At 52.4% G+C, this 25,236-nt stretch overlaps 1 protein-coding gene across 1 annotated transcript in view; it reads right to left on the bottom strand.

Moving 5' to 3' along the window:
* The window catches only part of PTH1R (parathyroid hormone 1 receptor), a 136,703-nt gene extending 111,736 nt beyond the window's left edge, over positions 1-24,967 (bottom strand). Inside the window, exon 1 of the mRNA XM_019529715.1 lies at positions 24,459-24,967. Coding sequence (XP_019385260.1) covers positions 24,459-24,533 — 75 coding nt within the window. The 5' untranslated portion in view covers positions 24,534-24,967. The remainder of the gene's footprint in view (positions 1-24,458) is intronic.
* Between the last annotated feature and the right edge of the window lie 269 nt (positions 24,968-25,236).

Here is a 25,236-nt window from a genome sequence, read left to right as displayed (position 1 = left end):
CATTCTGCCTATCACAAACCAGGTGCCCATCTTTTTTTACTTTGAATGGGAAGAAATACGGTATTTCGTACCATAACAGTAACCAAGGGCCACTCTTGGATGAGTCAAGCCTGGAGCACCCCCTTGGTCCTCTCTGGGTCTCACCTGCAAAAGGCACCTACCCCTCGTGCCTGGTGTACAAAGCTGCAGGTCTGAGGGCCCCAGCTCCATCACCCAGGCGCTACTATAACGCATACTTCTGATTTCATGACCTACCAGCTGCACAGCGAGTCCGTCCTCTGGGCCAGGCTGGGCTTGCACCGTTAAGTTTGCTGTGCCACCAACCCGCGTGAAATAATTTCCCTGTTTACAAGAAAACATTTCATGGAGACGTTGACAGCAGATTTAATTTAGCAACCCTAACGATCTCCCCGATCGATGAGCTGCCTTTTAAACTCTCCTACTCCCCCACCCCCCTTCCCCACTTACGCCGCGTTTCCATTACAAGCCTCTGTGTACGGATCAATCCCCCATCATAAATGTTTTACAGAGTCCCTAAATATGCCTCGAAGAGACTCTCGTCAACACTTCAGAATCCTGTCGCCGGATAAATAATGTCCCGCTGTCAGAGAGATGCCCAGACAAAGCCCCCGAGACCCCCCTCGTGAAAGCAGGAGACAGCATTTCTGTGGCGGTGACTTTGTGTCTATTTATTATACGGGGTGACGGATAGAGGCGAGCTGGGGGCTGCTTGGACTGAACGGCCGTTCTTGTGGCAGACAGATGATGTCTCTCTCTCTCTGTCTTTCCAGCACTGTTGTGACCCCCGAGTCTCCCAGTCCTTCGTATATGTCTGCCCACAACACATGTGCGAGGTAGGGAACGAGTCTGGTCTCTGTTTTGACAGAGGGAGAATGGACGCACAGAATGGGTTAAGTGACAAGGTCCCACAGGAAGTCTGTAGCAAAGCAGAGGTCTTCCAAGGCGTACCCTTGTACCCTGACCACTGGAAAAGTCTTCCTCCATGCCCCTGCCTCACCTGATCAGCATCTCGTAGTTCATAAAAGCCTTTCCACAGAGTTGCAGGTCAGAAGGAGCCATCATGTGCCCACGGGGCTGACTTCCTCCATCATACAAGGCAGAGCTCCTCACCTAGCACTTGCCACATGGAGTCCAGACGCTACATCAGTGTCAGCAGAGCTGTGGATCCAGTCCTGTCTATACACCACACCAGCCAGTGCCATCACAAAGGGCTGAGAGTAAAAGCCTAATGTGGTTACTCCTGGGATAGTTGCCTATCATAGAAAATGAGGCTTGGAAGGGACTTCAGGAGGTCACATCTAGTCCAGCCCACTGCTCTAGGCAGGATCATCCCCAACTATATCATCCCACTCAAGGCTTTGTCTACCTGGGTCTCAACTACCTCTCAGGATGGAGATTGCACCACTTGTCTGGGTAGCCTGTTCCCATGCTTTACTACCCTCCTAATGAGAAAGTTTTTCTTAATATCCAACCTCAACTTCCCTTGCTGCAGCTGGAGCCCATTGCTCCTTGTCCTGCCATCTGCCCCCACTGAGACCAGTCCAGCTCCAGCCTCTTTGCCGCCCCCCCTGCAGGGAGGTGAAGGCTGCTATTCAATCCTGCTGCAGTCAACACAAGCGTTTCCTCAAGAACCCATCACCGCAGTTCATAAGGACGCAGAAATACAGCACGCTATCACATTGGTTTTATGCACTAACCCGAGCTACACCGGTTTCTAGAGCAGGCATACAACCGCTATCCTGAGGTAGTCTACTACAATGATCACTGCTACGACATCTCATAGCACACAGGGGAGCCAAAAGCAGCTCGTTTGCATGGCAGAAAATGGATGCATACATCTGCCCTGATACCTTATCATGTCACCTTCCTTCATATGAGGATGAAGCTGGCTAGAGCTGGGGAGATATCACCTGTATGGGGTCATGTAGTTGAGGGGGTATCTTTACCCTGGGGTACAGTGCCTTCCACTGATATAGGTCTCCATGGGCATGTTTACACATTCATTTAAGTGCACCTAAATTTAATGTGCATTAGCTTAATGTGCATTAAGTGGGTTGCAGGTGTCTACACATGCAGGCATTAAAGCGCATTAACACTGTGCATGGACTGACTTGGGGCTAAAGTTAGTCCTGGAGGTATCAAATTTGCAGGTCTCAAATTTAGGTGGAAATAGGCTGAATTCACCGTTTTAATGTGCATTATGGGTGTGCATGTATAGACCCATGTCCTTAATGTCCATTAACTTAGGCTAATGTGCATTAAAGCACCACATATAGATGATGTAGAGACAGATGGGGGGGGGACTGGTGATAGAGGCAGACCGACAGATAGGTAAATATGTATGTAGGTATGTACAAAGGTAGGTGGATAGATGTATCCATCCAACCAAACCTAGGAACAATGCTGCATACTCATCAGTGCCATCCAGCAACATGTGATCTATCACATCCATACACCAGCCACCCTCTTGTAACCATCCTAAGGCTGTTCCTTTGCACTGGACTGAAATGCATCCATGGTCAGGACAGCAGGAAACCCCTGCGATGTCCCAGGTCAGTTCCCACTGGCAAAAGAGCTTGTGGCTTTGTTGTGTCTTTTCCCCCTTCAGCTCATTTGACTAGGATCAGTTATTGCAAAGCTATCAATGGTCTGGATTGTGAGAGTGTATTTAGGCCTGTGATGCTTGATGTAGCCTTAAGGTATAATGGCCCTGCCTCTCCTGAGGGATAAAGTCCCTGGACCCACATTGTGATTCCATCACAAAAAAACCCACACTCCTTTCTTGCAAGGCAGGTGGTACAATATGGTATTAGGGGTGCAGGCATTCATTCTGTGGTAGCTGTTAAAAACGCCATTAGCCTTGCTGGAGTCTGCCCTATGCAAATACATTGTTTGCTTTAAAAGGCTGCAACTATAAAAGTAATGGGTGGGAAGCGGGGGAAGGAAATGGAACTAAAAAAGAAATCGATCAGCTGTGCCTGTTGGGAGCTATATCAGTTTTAAACCCTGAGAAGGATGAAGCTGCAACATTTCATTGGTGGATAATCAGAGGAATAGCAAGCAAATAGTCATAAATGCTTAAGATGGGATTTCAGAGTAGAAATCGCGGTGGGCTATTAGTTGCGGTATAAAAATGTGAGCACGCGCAAACTTTGCATTTATATTCCAGATAAATATATATATGGAGAGAGATGTGGATAGAAGAGGTGTAGAGGGATATACAAACAGATACATAGAGGAGGTGTATGATGAGAGATAGACAGATAAAAAGACAGATAGTTAAGCATAGAGAGAGAGAGAGAGAAGGAGTGTACAATAATAGACAAATAGAAAGAGTGCATGATGATGATGATAGATAGATAGATAGATAGATAGATAGAAGTAGGTGCATAGTGGTAGGTAGATAGAGAGGGGGTATACATGGATATAAAGACAAACAAACGGTGTGCAAGATGATGGACAGACAGAGGGGTGTACAGTGATAGACAAAAAGAAGGGTGTATGATGATGATAGATACATATATAGAGCAGGTACATGGTGATAGATAGATAGATAGATAGATGGGGTGTGCAGTCATAGAAAAATAGAAGGAGTGTATGATGGTGAAGGATGGATGCATAGAAAGATAGACACACAGATAGAGGGGCTTTCAGTGATAGATAAATAGAAAGGAAGGATGATGATGATAATAGATAGATAGATAGCTAGGAGCAGGTACATGGTGGTAGGTAGACAGAGAGGGGGTATACATGGATATAAAGACAAAGAAATGGGCTGCAAGTTGGTAGACAGAGGGTGTGTATGGTGATAGACAAATAGAAGGGCTGTGTGATGATAAATAGGTAGATAAAGCAGGTGTATGGTGGTAGGTAGTTAGATAGATAGAGGGGGTGTGCAGTAATAGAAAAATAGAAGGGGTGTATGATGATGACGGATGGATGGATAGAAAGAGAGACAGATTGAGGGGTGTTCAGTGATAGATAAATAGAAGGGGTGCATGATGTAGCTAGCTAGCAGGTGCAAGGTGGTAGGTAGGTAGGTAGATCAAGTGGGTAAATGGTGATAAGTAGGAAAGAAGGTAGGTAGACAGAATTATAACAGCCCAACTTTTCCGTAAGTAACTAATGACTTTGGCGGCTGAGTCTGAGGCACTTTCAAGGCGCCTGATTCCCAGCACGTGGGTGCTCAGTCCTTCCAGGGCTTCAGACCCTTGTGAGGTGTCTCGAGTTAGGCCTGTCGTGCCATCAGTCACTTCCAAATCCCGCAGCCAAACTGGTCATAACTGCACCTTGGCCCCACTTCCCTGGGCCGGCTCTCTAAAAGCCCCTCGCCCGCTGACATCCAGGGTAGAAACCACGGCACTTAGGAGCAGGCTGCACGACGGCACAGCCCCAGGAAACACAAGTCAGATTAGCTGGAGAGACCCGCTGGCAGGGCCTGGCTGCTTTGCACTGCTCGGGTGATGCGAAGCAGCTGTCCGCTCCCTTCAGCCAGTCCAACAACTGTCTTGCATTACCGAAGTGGAGCATAGCAGCTGGAGCCGACTGGGAATCGGCCCCGTCGCCTGCCCCCCAGAACATCTCCTAGAAAGACGGCGCACAAAAGCGCGGCAGCTCCAGGCCGCAAAGGAAAACTGCGCTGAACAGAAGCCAAGTGCGGAGAATGTAATTACACAGTTAAACTCAGAGGCCACTGACAGCTCCGTAACAAAGGGAGCGCGATCTCGCCGGAGGCAAATTGCTTTGGTCCTGCTGGAGGACGGGAAGATCTGTTGACAGCTCAGATGTCTTTTTTTAGAGAGGAGACTGCAGGAATCAGCCGGGTAAATAATGACACTCGTTACCTCCATGGCGCTCTTTTCATCCTAGAGAGCTTCCCAATTACAGACGCATGTAGGAAGTGCCCTAATGCATCACACCATTAAATCAGCCGGGCCCCTTTTAAAGCCTCTAAGACAGCAGTTCGCAACCTTTTTAGACTCCAGGCACCCCTCATTAGATGAAAGGCGCCTCGTGGAAAATGCCAGCTCTTAGCTTCCACTTGGTTTTTGACTGCAGAAAAATGCGAGAGCAATTCATCCGTAGCAAAGCACTCAGAAAGACCACAACAGGGCAGCGGGGTTTTAGCACTCTGGATTCCTATGTGAAAACGCTGGGTTAATCCGGGTTATTGCGTGGTACCCTATGCCAGCCTTGAAAGCATCTCATCTCATGGCACCCAACGATGCTGCAGCGCCCAGGGTGAGACTCATTGCTCTAAGATCTTATAGCAAACTCATCGCCCCGGTATGTAAGGATATGTCTGCAGGGTGGTTCTCTAAAAAATAGCAGTGCTGGCTCTGACCATGCGGATACACTGTCATCTCACTATCTTGGGTCTTGCAGCCAGTATAGCTCTGTCACTACAGTGCCAGGCCCGGGCTCATGAGCTAATAAATCATTAACATCATCTGACGTGTCTATATTGGTGGGTGCATGGTGCTGCACGGATGTATCTTGAGGTGCCTTCCAGTAGCACATCTGAAAATATCTGGATCGGGCTGCTTGTTCTGTCCCTGTGTCCCTACTGGGATAAGCATGTGCAGCGGGTGCCTTATGGCAGACTATAATCAGTGGTAGCCTTAGGGTTGTTGGGGCCCTAGGCAAGAGAGTCATTCGAGGCCCCTTAGAGGCTTAATTTTGCTCACCTATAAGCAAGATGTACATCTTGCTGGGGTCGTCTGACCCCAGGACTCTTTCCTGCCATGGCAGGGGGTCGGACTCGATGATCTGCTCAGGTCCCTTCTGACCCTAGAAACTATGAAACTATCAAGTCGGACATTTTCGATTTCAATTTCTCTTTGCGCTGTCCATGAAACTTATTCATAAGTTGAAGAAAGAGCAAAGTTTTTAATAACTTCACCTCCCCCCCCCCCAAAAAAAAATTGTTGCAAAATTTTGGGGCCCCCCAAAAGTTTTAGCACTCCAAAAGTGTGGGACCCTGGGTGGTCGCTCAGTCTGCTCTCCCCTAAGGCCACTACTGCAATAATGCTTTGTTAATATATGTCTTGGGAAGGCAAATCCAAGCAAAGTCCATGCACTTGGGGTAGAAATAGGGGTGTGTGAGAGGGGGGTGCCCAGCTGAGGGGCTAAAATGGCCCATTTGAGGGGTGGTGGTGAGGACTGGGGTAAGTGGCTGGGCTTTCCCAGCCCCAGGGCTATACTGTGAACATGTACCAACATTCATGAGATGGGGACTCCCTTGGTAAACTGGGTTCACCTAATTTCAGTCTAAACAGAGATAGTGCACACCATTTGGGGGGCAATTTATACCCTAGGCACACCTGTGCGGTCGCACACTTAGATGGACTTTGCCCTAAGTGTACGCACCGTGAGAGTGTTTTAATACAAATGGCAAACTTTGTAGCCCAAAGACCCATGGACGGAGACGAATAGCAAGAACATGAGGCTCTTGGTGCTTTGTTCACGTATGAGGAAGCACAACACGTCGCTGCAGATCCTCAAGCAAAATTAGGGCCCTGTGGCGCTCGGTGCTGTACAAACACATCAGGAGTGACACTCCCCAGCTTTGCAAACTTACATGCGAAGTAGAAAAGCTCAGGGAAGGTCAGGAAGGGAAAAAAGAGACAGTGGGTGGGGAAAGCGAGTCACGTTATGGCACACAGCATGGTGATGAATAGAAATTGTATCTCCCCGCTCACAGTCCTGAGCATTATTCCCCGTCCGCAGGATCCCTTTATGCTTTGCACTGCTTCATATCCTGGCACTGCTGCTCCTTTCGCACAGGGATTTTGTTCTTTCCACCAAGCGGCCGGCAGCTCAGCAGCTTGAGTGAGATTCGTCAGCTCAGCAACCCAGCTGAAAAGGACCTCAAACCCTTCCCCCTTTTTGCCCACTTTCCTCTTTCTCCAGCCCCCGTGCTGTATAACACTCATGCATCCAACCAGGGAGATCATCCAGATTATGTTGAATCATAAAAAACGAGGGTTGAAGGGATCTCAGGAGGTCACATCTAGTCCAACCCCTGCCCCAAGCAGGACCAGCCCCAGCTACATCATCCCAGCCAAGGCTTTGTCTAGTTGGGTCTTAAACACCTCCAAGGTTGGAGACTGCACCACCTCTCTGGGGAGCCTGTCCCAGTGCTTCACCACCCTCCTCGTGAGAAAGTTTTTCTTAATCAGGACACTAATCTTGTCCAGACCGAGGCTATAAGCTGGCCTCACCACTAAATTGAACTCCTTTCAACTGAACTAACCTGCTTGTTTGGCCCCTTTAGACAGCAAACAATATGTACAGCACCCAGCATAAAGGCACCCTGCACTTGGTCTGAGCTTTAAGGGGTTACTCTAATGCCTTTGAAAGGCCGTGCGGATCACAAACCCTCTGCAGACGGCAGTGAGTGGTTGTGGAGATATTCACAGGAGTAAGGGCTCCTCAGCGTGAGTAAAAGGGCTCATAATCTGGCCCTGTCACTGCAAGGTCCTTGGGGCAGGGATTTTGTTGACCAGCTCTCCCTGGTCCTAAGCACTTGATCCCTTTAACTCATTTACAGCTGAAGAAGATGAGAGGAAGGAGATGAAAGGTGCGATATATCTCCAGATCTGCAAGTTGTATGCCATGGCAGCAGGGAAAAGGTCTCTTAGCCCAGCTGTTGGCATCACTGCCTGGAAACATTAACTGAAAGTGTTGATGAAAGCTGGGATTCCTTCAAGAACATCCTACCAGATGACCCAAGTCCACAAACACGTTAAAAAGTTATGCCGGGCCTAAAGCCATTCTAGTTAGAGAGAGATGGGGCAGTGATGATGAATCATATTGGAAATGATACATAATGAATGGCAAAAAACAGGGGAAGTAAATGGAATAGGATGCAGATTGCAAACTCAGAAATGTAGGCAGCTGATAAGGGAAGCTAAAGGAATTACAGACGTATTAATGGCGTTGGGCACTGATGGCATGCGGGTTTCTACTGTTTGCTGCCTGTGGCATCTGGATACAGCTCAGCCTCCTAAACACCAGACTGCTTTTGTCTAATTTACCGAGCTCAGCTACTCTGGCAATTCAGCCTGAGACAAATTCCCTGGAGCGCTAGTGTACAAGGAAGGAGAGAGCTCGTCTCTCCTGAGGCGGCCTGCACCAAACCCCCGTAGAAATGGCAGTGGATGCCCAAAAGGCGTTTGTGCCCAAAAGCTTGCGATTAAAGATTTTTTTTTTTTTTGCAAAAATCTACTTGGTCTAATAAAAGATGCCACCTCTATCACCCCTAAACCATGCACAGCCTCTCCGTGAATCTAGGCACAGCTGAGACCAGACCTCACGGGGCGTGCAAAGGACTGGGGTCTTCCCATGTTTATTGCAAGCCGCTGGGATGCAGGCGCCTAACTCCCAGAGGCCTCTTTTAGAGGCCCAGGGAGCTAGTCCAGATCTCCAGGAAAGCAGCAAGCAGCACGGCCCGGCTCGCAGGGACCGAGCGCCAGAGGGAAGGGGCCTGCCTCCTTCTACTTCCCAGCGTCATAGGAATGCCATTGATTCCCTTCCCCACCTTCCTGCCTGGCCCCCTGTGCTCCCGGTCCAGCCCCCTCCTCTCTGTTTGGTGTCATTCATTGCGCTGGTTCCCATCCCCGGCCTGTTTGCCAGCTATTTTGGGAAGCCGGCCCCTGCCTGCCGCGGAGGCGCGAGAAAGGACAGCAGCGATGCAGCCGCAGGCCTGGGCATCCCGAGACACAACCCGAGGAGTTTGGGCTGCTCTTACATGCATCCCATCAGCTGTTCCTCCCCCCCCACCCCACTCCCCCAGCTCCTGGAAAGAGGCAGATCAGGACTATGCATGAGATCAGGACAATGTGCTACTTCATGCCTCAAACCACAGGTATCTCGCCCTGTCACAAGACCCGTCGCACGCATTCATGTCCTGGTTTGCAGGCTCTCTCAACACGGCTTGCAGAGCCGGCACTGTCGGATGCAGACCCTACCCCACATCTCTCCTCCCCGGGGAGACGTATCCCAAAGGGGCTGGGCTGAGCCAGCGGCGGGGAAAGAGGAACGGTGCGTCGGGGGCTGCCGCCGCAACAAGGCGACCACTGTGTGCAGGGCGCGCGAGACCTGCAGCGTGCTGCTGAGGGAGAGCCAGGATGACGGTGTCTGGCTGGGGTGTTGGGAGAGGATGAGGAAGAGCTGCAGAGATGCTGAGGGTCCCACGGGCTCCAGGCCGCCGCAGTGGTGCGATGCACCTGGTTGGGTGCATCGGCCCGGCACAGGCAAGGGACACCGGGTGTGCACCTCTTCGGCTGGGCGATGCTTACAGGCCCCTGCCATGCTCATTTACACTACTGGGCTCCATCCTGCCCTGCTCCAAGCCAGGGGCCTGAGGGCCAGCCCCCGGCACAGCCCTACCTAGCACAGATCTCAGCTCTGCGTGCTGGGGACCCCGCGAGCTGAAAGAGACTCCAGCCCTCTAGACCTGGGGGCTGCCACCTCTCCTACGCTCTGGGGATAGGCAATGCAATGTTACCCCTATTCCTCTGGATATAAACCACCCTTCCCTGGATGCACCCACCTTTTCTGACTCTCAGTTTAAGCAGGAGGAAAAGAAATACCAATTAAAGACCCATTTGCAGGGATGGAGCTCTACGGTGCGTCTCGCAGGGGGCTGTTTTTGGCTTGTGTTTTCATTCAGATTTAAGAAGCAGGCCACATTTCAGAGACGCCTTTGGCTTCCATGCTTCATGTCTCTTAAACGCAGCCTGCTTCTCAAATCTAAGCGAAAGCACAACCCCCTCCTAGATGCACCATAGAGCTCTGGCCCTGTAAATCGGGGGCTTTTATTCAGAGGATTAGGGGACCCGGACTAGTCAACAGGCAGAGAGGGCTAGCTGGGCTGCCTACAAGCCAAGGCTTGGGTGTCAGGAGCTGTACATCTCATCCTGGGCCCTGTCATGGATTTGCTGCTTGGCCTGGTGACTCTCAAGCGGGGGTCTCCGGAGGGGTACAGGGCAGGGGAGGGGAGCGCAGCTTCCCCTGGCACCGCATCCCTTTGCCGTGAGCATGTCTGGGTGGCTGGCAACTACCCCTCCTCTTGGTCTGGGTCAGCAAGCGCCTCCCCCCATGGCCTTGCTCCATGAGCTGAGGCCAGTGCCAGCCTGCGGCCACAGAAAACCAGGCACTGTGGACTCTCCATCCATCCTCGGAGGTGTTTAAGACCCGGGTAGACAAAGCCCTGGCTGGGATGATGCAGTTGGGGCTGGTCCTGCTTGGAGCAGGGGGCTGGACTAGATGTGACCTCCTGAGCTCCCTTCCAGCCTCATTGTCTGTGATTCTGTGATTGAATCCCAGCTCCCCATGCATGTGACTTCAGGGGTCAAATGCCAGCTATGGACCATGGATAAGGAAGATGTCGATGCAAGGCCCCGGCAGGCTGCACCCAAGGGCTGTGTGTGGCAGGGAGAGGCTGGAAGCCCCCCTGCATTGGCATGCCTTTGCTGTGCACTGAGAAGCCAAAGTTATCAGCTTTCCCACTACACCCAGCACTTGCTCCTAGCCTAAGTGAGCTACAGAAGATCGGGAGCTTGGGGGGATTTCTGCCTTGCTTTGCTTCTCCCCTTTGCATCCAGGCACTGAATGAAGAACAAACACTGCAGACACCCAGTCCACCAGCCAGACCCCTCGGGCTTGCAGCACGTACGGGGACACATGAGGCACTGTGCATAATTTCAGCGTCCCTTTAAAAAGAGAGGTCGGTGTCCAAGGCCGGGGGCTGTGAAGCAAACCCTCCAGCAGTGCATGGCGGGATCTGCAGGACACCCGGCACAATGGCTCTGAGCAGTGCCAACTCCTGAACTCTGCTGCTTATCCGTGTTCACTCTGGACCCTAATGAAGACACTAGAGCATGTGCACAGACTGGTTCATGGACCTGTTTAGCAGACAGAGCGGGGGGGGGGGAAGGGGCAATGTTTTGGCCTAAAGGCAACTAGGACTTGAAATGTTGGGAGATGAGCAGGGAAAGCAGGAAGAGGAGGACAGGCTGCAGACAGCAGAGAAAGGGAGCAGCTTTTCCTGGCAGGAGATGCCCAGTGACGCTAAACACAGACAGCCTGTTGAGGGCTGGGGTTGTCGGCAGAGCCTGATGCAAAGTGGAGCTGGGCACTTCACTGTCTTTGGCTTATTAACGACCCCATCCTAAGGGTTGCGCTCTCTCAAAGCCCCCTTCTCCACTGGGACTCTGATGGGAGTCTTGGCATGGCTGAAATGGAAAGAGGAGCCATATCTTACACCCTTAGCCCGCAGGTATCCGCTGACCCCTTTGCTATCCAGGAGCTCGATCCCCTCACAACAGGTGGATCCCCAAACTGAAGACCCCTGCTGTCCTGTGGGACATGGATATGGGCAGCTGGCCACAGCCCGGGGTGCAAAGCAGGACAAGAGAGGCACATAGAGAGCTGGGATGGGGGCAGTGGGTGCAGGAAGCAGCAGCTGATGACTTTGGCTGTGCCCGCAGGGGCAGAAGCTCAAAGTTAATGCCCGGGGTGGAGGGGGAGTTACAATCCAGCTGCCCTCCGCCCGACACAGGGGTGGCCTGAACACATGGCACGAGGCTGGACGGGAGCCAGACATTTGTTTGTGCCTGGACTTGGCCGCGGCACTGCTTATGTGACAGTTCCTGGCACCCTTATCTGCCCCGAGCTCCGGGAAACGCTGATTCAGTCGATCCCACCCTGCCCCAGAGGACTCGCCCTCATCGACTCCTGCGGAGCTGTTGACAAACAAGCGGCAGAGCGGGGCCCAACGAGGCGAGCTGCAGCCGAGGACACGTCCCCCGAAGCCCGAGCGGTGTAAATCAGGAGTGGCGAAGCCAGCGGGCCCGATTCTCTGCAAAGCCGGCCACTTCGCACGGATGCACGGCGCGAGGGGGCTGGCGAGGCTGTAAACTCCAGCAGCTGGCTTGCACTGGGGGCACCGGGGCAATGCGATGCATGGCTACTGCTGTGGCACTTAAAGACAGACCCGAGCCTCCCAGCCCTTGGCTGGCACTGGAAAACCTCCTGCATGGCTTGCTACCCGGGCTCCATCTCGACCGGGGGGAGGAGAGTGGCCAAGATGCCACAAAGAAGTGATCCCCAAAACAGTCGATTTTGTCAGTGCCCAGGAGCAGATTAGCATCAGAAGCAAATCTCTGGACCCCGTCACCCGGTGCAAGGAGGACCGGGCACCCCGAGGTCCTGCAAGCCTCTCCTGCCCACGAGCTAACCAAAGCCTTGCCGAATCCAGCCGGGCGGCCTCCCCCTTCCTTTCCCTTCCTTTCGGTGGAGTTGCACTGGTTTACGCCAGCTGAGGATCTGCCCTCCCCTGCCCCGGAGCTTTGTGGTTTCTGTGATGAGGTGAGGTCAAATCACAGGGAAAATATGATCTGAGGGACAAGAAGAATGAAAAGCAAACACACTTAACGGTGGGGCCCGGGGACGAGCCGGGGAAGAAACACCCTCGTGACTGCCAGCGAAGGCAGGAAAGGGCCGATACCGTGCGGCAGAGTCATCCAAGGAGATGCCGAGGGAGTATGCAGACCACGACCAAGGGTGACTCAGGGCAGGAGGAACAGCTCGTCCTGCCGGGCCAAACCCCAAAACCATCCTCCAGATGAATAAACAACGAGGAAAGGCCTCGCAGCCCACCCAGCGCAGTGGGGAGGTTTCTCCCGAGGGCGTGCGGCGTATCTCTGATCGGAACGGGAGGCCGATATGGGTTGCAATCGCTCGGGGAGAGGGAACAGGCCCGTGAAACCGGGAATATGAGCCACGGCCGGCCGGATTCGCCTCCCACATCCATTGCTGCCTGCTAGTACGCATGGCGCTAACGGTGGCTGCGGGGAGAGAAAGCAGTTCTTCCTTTTCCAAAGGGAGGACCCTGCTTGGGAGCATTGGCAGCTCCTGGCCGCTGGCTGCATGACCTGCGAGGGAGCATCAGGACTGGAGACTCAGGTATCCCGCGGCCGCGAGCAGGAGCGAGGTGCTGCAATGCAGGCCCAGATGACCTGGTTGCACCAAGGTTTGCAAGACGACTGTGCAGGGTCTTGGGACCGAGGTCCTCCGAGCCTCATAACCGCGAGCTAACCCAAGCCTTGCCTAGCTCAGCCCAGGTCCACGCAACACGAGCTGTCACGATGTGATGTTTTGTCACCCTCCAGGAGTTGCGACCTATGCTGGGTGAGGACGAGGATGACTAGCCCACTAACATCACTAAACCACACCAGTTTCCATAGCCAAGACTGACACCACGTAGCCATCTTTGACCCCCCCCGTCTCAAAAAACCAGGGGCCGAACCTGCTGCAGACCTAATGACGCGAGCTAAAACAGAGGTGTCTTGCTCTGGACCCGGGTTTAGTCCCCATGAATGATCCCCCCCAGAGGCATCGTTGAACTCTCTTTCTGCACAGAAATGGGTTCAGCGGCGCATTCGAAACCACGCAGGAAACTCAGGGCCGAGCTGAAATCGGCCTCCAAGGTGCAAAACCTAGAAGACAACAGAGTTTGGCAGAGTTTGAAGCAAACCTTCGAAAAATCAGTTTTCCAGCTGCAAAGAGGCCAGGTAGGCTGATAGCCCTCGATAAGTGAGCCACGTGGAAGACCGAGGCTGCGTTCACCGGGTTCTCCAAGCTCTTATCTCTCCCCTTCCCCTGCTGCCTGTTTTTATGGCTCTCAAATTGCCATCTCTGAAATAGATACGCTATGTAATGTCGCTTTATCGATCTGGCTCTTGCAGCACTTCTGCGATAAACCAGACGTTTCTTTCCAGCTCAAACGCGCAACGTGGCCTGATTTTCCACAGCGGGGATCTCAAAGCCTCAGCTAATGACGGGCGGTTGCATCAGGAAACGAGCGGGTATCAAGTGGGGGAGCAGAGGTTTGTAGCAAAGACGAGGCAGGGTGCGGGGAACGAATCCAACACCCGCTCTTCCCGTGGCTTCGAGTTGCATGGCAGGGGTTGACACAGGAAAGAGCAGGGCTTGGACTAGAGGTCACCTCCTGAGGGCCCTTCCAACTTGACTTCCCTAAGATGTCTCAGACCAGGAGGCTCTAACACGCTTTATATTGCTACTGCCCAGTGGAAGAAAATGGGGAAAGGGCCAGCAAATGGTTTCGGTGCAGGTATTAGCAATGCTCCCACAGCAGACAGGGACCCAGCAGAGAAAGGCCACGGTAGGTGGAAACGTGCGTAGCAGGAGGTCCTGCATGCTTTCGAACAAGCTCAGAAAACTGAAGAGGCTTCAGCTTTTGCAAAGTACTTCAAAGGAGTGCATGCCAGGCCTCAGCGGGCGCCGGGTGTGGATAGCATGGAGTAACTGGCCCTGGATTTCACTCTGTGCTGAGCAGGGCAAACACACAACTCGCTCTCCCGAGATAATGCTATTATAATACGAGGCTGCAAGGGGGTGAGGGAGACAGTTTGCACTTTGCAAAGAGCTACCCCAAGCTAGCAAGCATACTTCAGGTTTACTTGCCCCAGGTAGTCGAGTTAGCCCATGTTTTCCAAGGGGTAACTTTATCCTGGGTTTACTGCGGAGTAGGTCTGCGCCTCGCGTATTTTACCACGGGGTAAAATCAACTGGCTGGGAGTAAGTGCTTCGCATGTCTTCATTACAGTGCAGAGACCGGCCAACCTGGAATCCGGCTCCCGGCTCCCTTCCCACTGAAAAGTGGAGACCAGGGGCTTTGGGTTGGGCCTTCTCCAGTCCAGTTTTGCCAGTGTTCACACCAGGATCCTCGCTGGGACAGCTCCATTTTGTAGCACACAGATCGGGGCTCTGATCACCTGCCTGAGTATCCTCAGGGCTAGCCCTAGTTTCATTAATTTCCCATTATAACCCTTTGTAGATCCATGGAGACAGGATTTTTGGCTGCTTTGGAGGAAGCGAATGAAACCTCGGCAGTACACGCTGCAGGTTCAAGATCATTATACCCATTCTACAGGCAAAGAAGAGAGCAGTGAGGTACAGGTTAAATTGGGGGGTCCAGATCCTACAGCCTGTGAGATGGATCTGGCCCACCATGCAGTGTTATCTGGCCCAAGAAGCCAGGATATTGGCAGCCGGGCTGGAAACACGGGGCTGGGTCCGAAGCATGGAGTCAGCAAGGGGAGGGCACCTGGGTGGGGAGTGTGAGGCCAAGCCATTAGCACCAGTAAGGGGAAAATCAACCCTACCTTCAGTGAGCTGCTGTGATTTGTCTTGCTACTCCTAAAGGTTGCTGGCCCCTAGGTTAAATGACATGCCTGAGGGCACCATGTAAGTCAGTGGCGGAGACAGAAACAGCCTCCCAGTTTCTCAATGCAAATGCTCAGTTAGGTTTCTGGACATACCAACCACCTCTGCTTCCCTTGGTGCCCACGGGGAGCAGTTTTGCTTCCCAGAATACTCCCTCTCTCTGTTCCTTACAAGCCATCCCGATCCCACGTGCAACCAGCTGATCTCTCTCGACGCGCCGCCCAGCATGAGGCCCAGCGGAGGCAGCTTCCCTGCCCACCTCTGGGGCTTCCCAGTGATGCTGTGGAGGTTGACGCCGTTCCTCAAAAGTGCAGCAGAAAACAAGCATGCATAAGTATCTTATTTAAATAAACCTTGATGGGGGCGTGTGGAAGCGATAACATCAAGGAACCCAGATTAGTCACACTCTTGGGACACCCATGTGAAAAACCCTCCCAGCCCGATAACTGCCCTGCTTCTTGCTGACACAAGGGTTTTACAAGCCCTGCATTTTCTAGACTTTTTTTTTTCAGACGGCACAGCTCACCTCCGGGAGGACTCATTATCTGGCGGGCTACCGGCACAATAGAAAGCCTGTTAAAAATAGAGTGCTCTTTGGACTCGCATGCTGCTGGCTTTGCACTTCCACCAGCTGGAAAGGGGGAAGGAGGGAGATCAGCTTCTTAACAGTTGATGCCTCTCCGAGCCAGAAAGGGGGCACGGGAGTCATGCATGTCACGAGCCGTGGCTGTACTCAGCCTAGTCTCTGCAGCCGGCAGGGCTTAAGGCAGCTCGAATGGATCAAGCCCTGAATAGGAGGCCTGGAGGAAAGGCGACTCCTCTTGGCATTGCTATGGATCTGCTGTGTGATCTTTGTGACTCTGCTTCCCCATCTGGGTTCAAAGACCCTGACCTGCCTCTGTCGGCTAGGCACGTAGGCTGGGCGAGGGAGCCAGGGAGTCGCCTAGCTGGGAGAAGGAACACCATGCTATAATCTCCTTTATGACTGAGTTTTGCAGCATAGCTTGATCTGGGTTTGCTGCAGTCAGTGAAGGAGACCAGCCCACAGCTGGGAGGAGAGGAGCTGGGCTGCGGGGAGCTGCATGTGGGGCCAGGAGCAGCATATAGCACGTGGGGAGAACAGCCTGCCTGCACAGCGTGGTTGCAACTGGGGAGGTCTGTGGCTTATGGGGCATGAACCCCCCCTCCCTCAGCTGCCCAGAAGTCAGACAGCCGTGATGGTGGGTCAATACTCACGGGAAAGCTTGCAAGTGTGAAGGTAAATGAGCTTGTGAGCGTGCATCGGTCCAGCTGGCGCAAAGCAGCATGGCTTCATTGGAGCGTCTCTGGTTCACACCAAAAGAGGCGCTGGCACGAGTGGGTGCGTTACAAAGGAGAGAGAAGCCGAAGCCCAGATGTACATTGAAGGCCACACGGCAGGCAGATGCTGCAACGTGAGCTGCGAGTTGGCACCGGGTTTGCACAACCTGCTCGCAGTTTCGAATAGTGACCTCTCACCTCCCCTGCCATTCAGCCCTGGGCCTGTGGCTGCAAACCTGGACTGCCACCGCCCAAGAAACACGGGTGTGACCCTGCCCTGTGCTTCGTTTTACCAGGAACACAGTTAAATGCAGGAGAGAGATGCAAAACAACATGCTGCAGCCTAGGCTTGGGGCTGGCCATCATAAAATTGCAGGAAAGTCAGGCTGGAAGGGACCCCGTGAGGTCTAATCCAGCTCCCTGCTCCAGGCAGGAGCATCCCTGCTCAAACCATCCCAACCACATGTCCATCCAACCCACTCTTGGAAACTTCCAGGGATGGAGACTCCAGAACCCCTCTCGGCAGCTTGTTGCAATGCTCGACCACCCTCATAGTCATGTCAGCCACAGACCTGGCTCTTATTGCGCTTGGCACTGTACAAACCCATGTCCCAAAGGCTGGCTCTGCCCTCCAGGGATTAGCTTAACTCAGTCTCTTACCAGGAAGTCACCTGGTCCTAAGGGCTTTAGGAGTGTACAAGGCCTGGCTTTTCAAAAGGGGCTTGTGATTTGTTGTTGTGCGAGACTTTGAAAAAGACCTGGATTTCAGCACCCCCTGGGGATTTCACCTGGCAAAAACCAGACCCCTCAAAAATCAAAGACCCTGCAGGTTGAATATTAATTTTTGTTGTTTCGCTCAGCAACCCCGTCGTAGCTACACCCCCAAGGTGATCGGTGTTGAGGGCCAAATAGCTCTGAGGGCAAAATGCAGGCTGGGGCTCTCATCATTTGTATATGCCAGTCAACCATCTACCACCCCATCCTCCCTCGTCCCCATGTGATATAAACTTTCTCATCATAGGCCAGCCTCCATGCAGTGGTCGCTGTGCATCGCCCAAGATGGGCCAAGGTCCCCCCCCAGATGCAGCTGCCCTTCAATGACGGCTCCAGTCTTTCGCTTTTCTAGTCCTTCCATGGGTGCACCCATAGAAATCTCATATTTATTATCCTCCCTCTCTAAGAGCTAGCTTAAGGTCTCCGAGATCATAGCCCGAGGCATCCAAATTGCTGAACACAAGTGGTGCAATCCAATCAAGCTGAGACTGGAGTCTGTCTCTCCCGTGTGCAGCATGTCTAATAAACCTCAGAGAGGTCCTGATGAATTCCTTACTTGCCCTAATAAATGTATATTGCTCTATAAAGAACATTTTTTTGGCAAAAATCTTGTTGGTCTCATAAAAGATATCACCTCTGCCCACGAGCCCTGATTGCTTATTGCTCTATAATTCATTTCTCTTAGCTTCCTAGTATTTCTTGCTAGTGCCACAGTAATGCAAATTAACCTCAGACACGTATAGGAGTCACCGGCACCATAATCCCACTTATACTGGGATTTAAAAACATGTCCGCATGTCCCCCGGCACAGAAGCAGACCACCCAAAACACAGACTCCTGCTCCGCTCTCTTTTGATCTCATCCGTGCCAGCGGGTCAGCGAGGGTCAGCGAGGTCAGAGTTCGAAAGGCTGCAGTCCTGGGGGGGGAAGACAAAACTGCAGAGTCCACCCAGCGGATAAACACCCGAAGGGCCTCTCTGCCTCTTCTCTCCCACCGGTGTAAATCAGGTGTCAAGCCAACACGGCGGTGCTGCCAGAGGACGGCCGTACAAGCGAGAGGATCCTAAAATATGCCAGGAGGAGAAATGGCACGTGAAGCCAGGCTGCCCGATGCATTCTCGGCTCCAGGGCAAGCTCTGAGACTCAAACCCTGGTTTACTGGAAATCGCTGGGAGGGTCGTCCCTGATCTGAGCGGGACCGGGGTGCTGCCGGCAGAGGGTGGAAGAGCCAGCTGCGTTCGCTGTGCCTGGTCTTGCACGTCACGCAAGTGCGCTCTGAAAACCTACAGATTTGGGCTCAAGGGGCGAGACTCAGAACGGGCCCCAGGAAACTGGCTGAGCGATCGAGTGGTTTTGAAAGAAACCCCCCTGCTTTTGGGGGCTCTTTCATTCGTGGTCTTGCTCCCCCGGCCTAAGAGTCTCCGCAACTACACTGCTCTTTGGGCAAGCCTTTCTGGAAAGGAAAGCAAAGATTTGCAACATCAAAATCCCACACGTCTCGCTATGCCAATCTGGAGATGTCCCAGGCAGCAGCTGCCTGTCTTTCAGCCCTGTGTTTTGCGCTTGGCCTAGCAGGGCCTCCAGCTCTGATTGATTATTGGTGAGCACAGCTGCAGCAAGCTCAGCAACACTGATCGGTCGGGTACCCCCAGCTACCTGAGGCTGCGGGCCACTTCTATAAGGAGAGAAAAAAAATGACATAAAAAATAACCTCCGTAAAGAGAGAAAAAAATGACATAAAATAACCTCCGTAAAGACAGAAAAAACGACAGCAACCCCCTATCCGTTCCCCTTTGGGTCAGCTCAAACATACTTCCAAGTAACTCTCCCTCACGCACTCTCTCCAACAATTGACACCTTATCCCATCTCCTCTTCTCCCACCAAGGAAGGCCGCACGCTAGTGCAAACATAGCAAGATCAGGTCAGCTTTGCAGCTCACTACTTCTTGGCTCGTTTGGGACGAGTCTTACCCAGCATTACTTTCACACGGAGGCTTGTTTGCTTTCTGTCTTCTTGGCGGTATAATATTTATAGTTCGGGGAGATCTGCTAATCCCCCAGTACAATAACAAAAAATGTTATACGGGGCGGGTGGATCAGCAGGCTTCCGGGTGCAAAGAAAGGATGTGTCGGGCGGTCTTCTCCGCCAGGTTGAATGAAGTTAGACAGCTCCCCGGATTTGTGGGATATTGCTACAGATTTCGGGGGGGTTCCCCCCCCCCCCGCTGAGACAGGCCATGATGATCTCTCTCACCCTGCTTTAATTTTAATCAGCCCATTTAAAGCCTTGCAAACTTTTCCCCATGTCATCAAGACATTCTGCTTGCTTGAACATCGACTAGATAAAAATATTAGGAAAATTAGGATATTAGGGTAACATTTTCTCCTGAGGAGGGTGGTGAAGCACTGGAACGGGTCACTCAGAGAGGTGGTGGGGTCTCCGAGCTTGGAGGTTTTTAAGACCTGGCTACACAAAGCCCTGGCTGGGATGATGTAGTCAGGGCTGGTCTTGCTTGGAGCAGGGGTCTCGACTAGATGTGAGCTCCCTTCCAAACCTAACTTTCTAATTATTCTAAAAAACAGCACTTTCATCTCCTTTCTACACACTGACTTCTGGCTGGTTCATCTATCAACAGCCAGATCCTTAGCGTGATACCCATCAAAACACCGCTGTCGAGGGCATAGCAGTGCCAATTCACATCAGGGTGAGAACCTGCCGCCGAATCTTTTGCAAACTAGGAGGCAATATTACAGCGAAAATCAGAAGAACAAGACAGATCCTGTTCTGCCCTGGGTATCCGCTGAACCGGCAGCTTGCTGCTGTTTGCACGGTGCCTAGCAAAAGCCAACGGCAGAAGAGGCGCAGAGGCTCTCCGGTTGTGACTGCGGTGCTGCCAGTTGGGAACATTATCGGGTCGGCTCCTCGAGAGGTGTAAACCGGCCCGGGCACTGGAGCAACCTCGGTTTATGCCACTGAGGATCCGTCTCTGTTAATGCTGGCCTCGAAGCAGAGCTCATCTGCAACAGGAGCCACGGCAAGAGATTATAAATACAGAAGGCAGCGCAGAGGCGTTGCACAGAGCATCTGTTCCCGTGATAGCGCTCAAGGCTGCCGGGTTAGGAGGAAACAGCTGAAAAGAAATGAAATTCCTGGGTGCTTTTGGTCGAGGCCTTTGAGCTTTTCAACCCCCTTTGAGATCATAATTTAGTGCCTGGGAGTCTTGACACCGCTCAGCTTTTAGGGTGACAGGTCTAGCGCAGACCCCAACCCGCAGGGCTTGCCAGCTCACACCAGGACAACTGTGAAGCTGCCCCAACAAGTCGGCCCGGTTGCAGCCTACCCCTGCTTTCATCTGAGCGCGAATGGTAAGATTGGGGGTGATGCCACTAAAACCTGTGGGATTCCTCCCATTTTGATGGGTGGAAACCGGTTCTGATTTTTGCATGGGTGCAACCTTGCCAGGCCGTGACACCTGAGCCACAGGGGGAAGAAGGCGGCCGGCAGAAGCGAGAGGTGCATATGGAAAGGAAGGACACCTCTCTCTTCCCACCTCTCTGCGCTTCACGCTGCACAAGGGGGTTTATATATTGCACTGCAGCAAAGGCTGAAACAGCCCACACGAGCGCACTGCAAAAGCCGAGGCAGCGATGGTTTAGGCAGGCTCTGGAGGGCGTAACGTGCCCCGTGCTTTCCACCCTTGCTCTCTCCGGACGGTTGTCTACAGGGGCTGGTAGCGATGTGAACGTGCCCATGCTCTGATATCAGCCCCGGGCCATAAACCCAAAGCAATCCAGCCGTTGAAGCGAGCAAGATTTTAGGCTAGTCCTTTCTCCCTCTCAAGAAGCACAGCCGCAAAGCCCAAGCAGGTTCATTTAGCCCGGTGGCTCGCCACCTTTTTAAAGACTCAAAGCCCCTCGGGAATGCCAGCTTTTAGCCGTCACTCCTTTCTGGAGAATGGAAAAAAATGCTAGAGTGAGTCTTACGTGGCAAAGGACTGAGAAAAGCCGCAACAGGGCAGCAGGGTTGGGACACTCTGGTTTCCTATTTGGAAGCTCTGGGTTTATCTTTTGGGGGTGTTGGTTGTAGCCGTGTTGGTCTAAGGACATAGGCAGACAAGGTTTGTTGGGTAAATGTGATATCTTTTATTAGACCCACTAAGTAGTTGGAAAAAAAAAGTGTTCTTGGCAAGCTTCTGGGTGCAAACACCCTGAAGAAGGGTGTTTGCACCCAAAAGCTTGCAAGGAACAATTTTTCCAACTACTTAGTGGGTCTAATAAGAAGGGTAAAGTTGGTCTAATAAGAAGTTGGTCTAATAAGAAACACCTGAAGAAGGCTGTTTGTGCCCTAAAGCTTGCAAAGAACAATTTTTTTTTCAACTACTTAGTGGGTGTAATAAAAGTTATATCGCATTTCCCCAAAGAACCGGGGTTTATCTCATGAATCGTGTATAGGTGTCTGTGCTTCTAGCAGCGCGGTGCCCTGCAAAGGCTATCACGGCACCCCACAGCACTCTGGTTGCGAATTGCTGATTTAGCCCATTGCCTTTCACAAGTCAGTCAGCTGCCTGGGGGGGGCTTTTAGTTCAGACTTTAAGAAGGGAGTGCCTGTTTGCTCTGCATGGACCTTAAAGATCACCAGCCACGTTCAGCGCAGTATGGTCTGCTGCAAATAGCTCTTGTCTGCACACCCTCTGCTGTTACGCGGCGGGGCTATTGCTCACCACCCCAGAAGTGAACGCATTGTAAGAACAGGCTGCCAAATACATTGGGATCCTGCTGTATCTATCCAGCTACCTTCAGAGGCTCTGCTATGGGGTTTGAGCAGCACCACATGCTCTCTACCGGGGCACTGCCGTGCACGGGGGGTACTTTTTGTGTGCAAAGTGGGAAGGTTAGAAAGCAGGATCCTGACCCAGCTCCAGTTTGGCTGCATACTGCAGGTTGCAATGCAGCAGCGTGACAAATGCTTTAACTTTCAGGATCATGCCCCTCTCTTTCCTCCTCAGCAAAAGCCAAAGCCGTGGGGAATTTCACCAGATGTGAACAGTTTGCAAGCCCGTTGACAACCTTACTGACCGTTCCTGGCAGATCAATCACTTTTCGACACCCTTCTCTAGGAAGGGACTATAGAAATGATCCCTAATAGCCTAGTAGAAGTGTACTTCACTGCCAGGGATTCTGCTGCCTAATTAAAATGAACGGTGTTACATGGGCACAACCTTACCATACCCCAGGGCTGAATCAGTACCTCTGGGTGCAAATGCGACTGCACTGGGCAATGAGCAGCCCCCTGCAAGCAATTCCTTTGCTTTCGCTGGTCTTACTCCTGCTCCAAACACGACCCAAGTCATCCTTTCCCCGAGCCCTGAAGTCACTCACAGTGCGATGCATGTATCTGAGCAGCCCTCCCCTGCTGCGAAGCAAATCCCAGAGATTAGGATGTGCAGTTGTCCATTTGCTGAGATTTTTACTGGCTCCGCGAATAATCTGCAGGTGAAATGTCCATTTCAAGGACGTGGCAACTGAGATAGCCTATCCGTGCATGTTGCCCGTGGTCCCACAGATGTTCCCTGTGCTTTGTGCTAGTAGCAGGGACCCGCCGTGGAAAGGGGAGACTGGAAGCAAGGAAGTGGGTAGGACTGTGCATCCTCCCTTATCTATCCTTGCTGCTGGTATTTGGGGAATTCAGCCTGAACAATCACAGGGCACCAACATCCCACCAACACCCATTGAAGTTGATGGGGATTTTGCCACTGACTCCGAGAAGCAGGTCCGAGCAGCGGGGCGATAGCAGGTGCTGCATATTCAACTGCAGCATACTATCATCCAAAGGGGTCTGGATGTCACAGAGGGTGCTGATTTGGGCGCAGCTAGATGCTGGGCCAGAAGGGTTGGGAAGAAACATCCTTAGCCATTGCTACTGCAAACTCCCCCCCACCCCCCGCACCAGCACATCTCCTGGAGCGGACCCTGCTTTTTCTAGCGTACCCCCGATACGACACCAGAGAAGTCTGCCCATAGCCGGAACATCTGGGTGGGGGCGAGTGTTATAGACTGCTCTTTCTCCGTGTCTAACAAGGAGCCTTTTAACTGACAACACCCTGCCACATGTCCTAAAGCTGGAGTGCTGCGTGATTTCGCATTTCCCCAAACAACAGGCCCATCCCCGACACGCACGAAACTCAGCAGGAACTTTGCTAGAGTGGAGATGGGGAGATCCTGGGACCTTCCCCCCCCAATCTCATGCTTGACGTCTGAAGCAGATCCCTATCCTGAACAGTGACCGTCCCAACTACCGTTCACGCGTGTGCAGCCTCAGGGACGCGCTGTGACCCCCGCAACGGCGGAGTGGGAAAGAAAGGAAGATGCTCGTACAGGAGCACAAGGCAGGGTGGGCTCCTAGGAGGCTTAGGCACAAGTCACCCCAGGCTGCAGAGCTGGGACCTAAATCCCACTTGGGAAGACAACTGCGTCCGCGGTGCCTAAGAGCATCTCACGCCTCGGAAATCTCCCTGCGTACCTACATCCCCATGCACACACAGCCGGAGCTAGTAAAGAGTTAATACTACTTTCATTCTCCGGAGCGTAAACGGTATGCTATCCATGCGCTGACGCTGTGAACTGCACAGCGGATCCGGCACGCTACTGTACGGAGCCTGCCAGAGCCCGGAGCAAGGGTTTGCTGAAATTCAGCTCCAATTTGAGTCCGTTAAGATTCAGATCCTCATCCTGGATGGCGAGGCACAAAACCATGGCCTCTGTTAACGGGACAACTTTGGCTAGGGACTGGAGCGGGGCTAGCCCGGAGAATACTTCCAATACCTGGGTTATAAATGTTCTCTCTGTTTTTTGGGGCTGGGAGGGGGGAAAAAAAAACCCAACAAAACACAAAAAAACTAATGCCAAAGCTTCGGGAAAATCCAGACATTTTCGTTTCATCTCCCAGCGCAGAAGCGGCCAGGCTCCACCGCGAGACACACAACATCAGGCTGAAAAACCCAGCGCTCTGAATCTCTGGGCAGTAAATTACTCATCGAGGAAAGCGCCACGAAACAATTGCTCAAGAAGGAGAAGGGGGAAGAGAGAAGGAGAGCGTTTCAGGCACTTACCAGCGCGTAGACAGAACTTAGCACGGAGCAGCAGAGGATCAAACCCAGGCTGTGATAAACCAGATATGATCCCATAGCCAAGACGCTTAGGGCAGCATCCAAGAAGCTCTCTGGGCAGCTGGGAGGAGGAGAGAAAGCTTCTTGCAGGGATCCGGGCTTGGAGAGGAGTCCTCCTTCCCCCGCGACCCCTTCAGAGGTCTGGCCGGATGGCTCTCAGCCCGAGAGGCAAATGACAAGCCAGCCCAGTCCTCCTCTTCGCCTTCTCATTGCTGAGCACCTCCAGCCGCTTCATGCATGTAGGCAACGAGTCCATGTGAAAAGGAGCAGGCTTGTGTGTGTGTGTGCATCTGTGTCAGAGCGGAGAAATCACATCCATATGTCAAAACTGCTATTCTGTTTCCTTTTTATGAGGCAGTGGGAAGTTCAAATCATTTCTTTGTCGAATGCAAACACACATAGAGAGAGAGAGGGAGAAATGGGAGGGGTGGGGGGGGGAGTTGTAAGGGGTGGGGGAAAGGTTTTAACCACTGCTTTATTTTTAGATCCAGTAATTTTATCTTTTAAGGTTTCACAGGGAGGGGGGCGGGAAAAAAAAAGTCCCCCCCCCTTTTTTTTCCCTCTCCCCCTTCAAAGCAAACAAATCACAAGTTTTCTTTTTTAAAAAAAAAGCCCGAAGTTGGAACTATTTTCACCGAGCAATTACGTTTGTGCAAGGAGGGGTGCTGTTGGCTCGGGCTTCTCTATTGCTTCTATATTTCAGTGCACTGCGGCTCCACAA

Source organism: Crocodylus porosus, unplaced genomic scaffold (genome assembly GCF_001723895.1).
Source record: "Crocodylus porosus isolate Cpor-Errol unplaced genomic scaffold, CroPor_comp1, whole genome shotgun sequence".
Classification (NCBI taxonomy): Eukaryota; Metazoa; Chordata; order Crocodylia; family Crocodylidae; genus Crocodylus; species Crocodylus porosus.
Note: the sequence above shows the minus strand (reverse complement) of the source record. Positions and strands in the feature narration are given on the sequence as shown.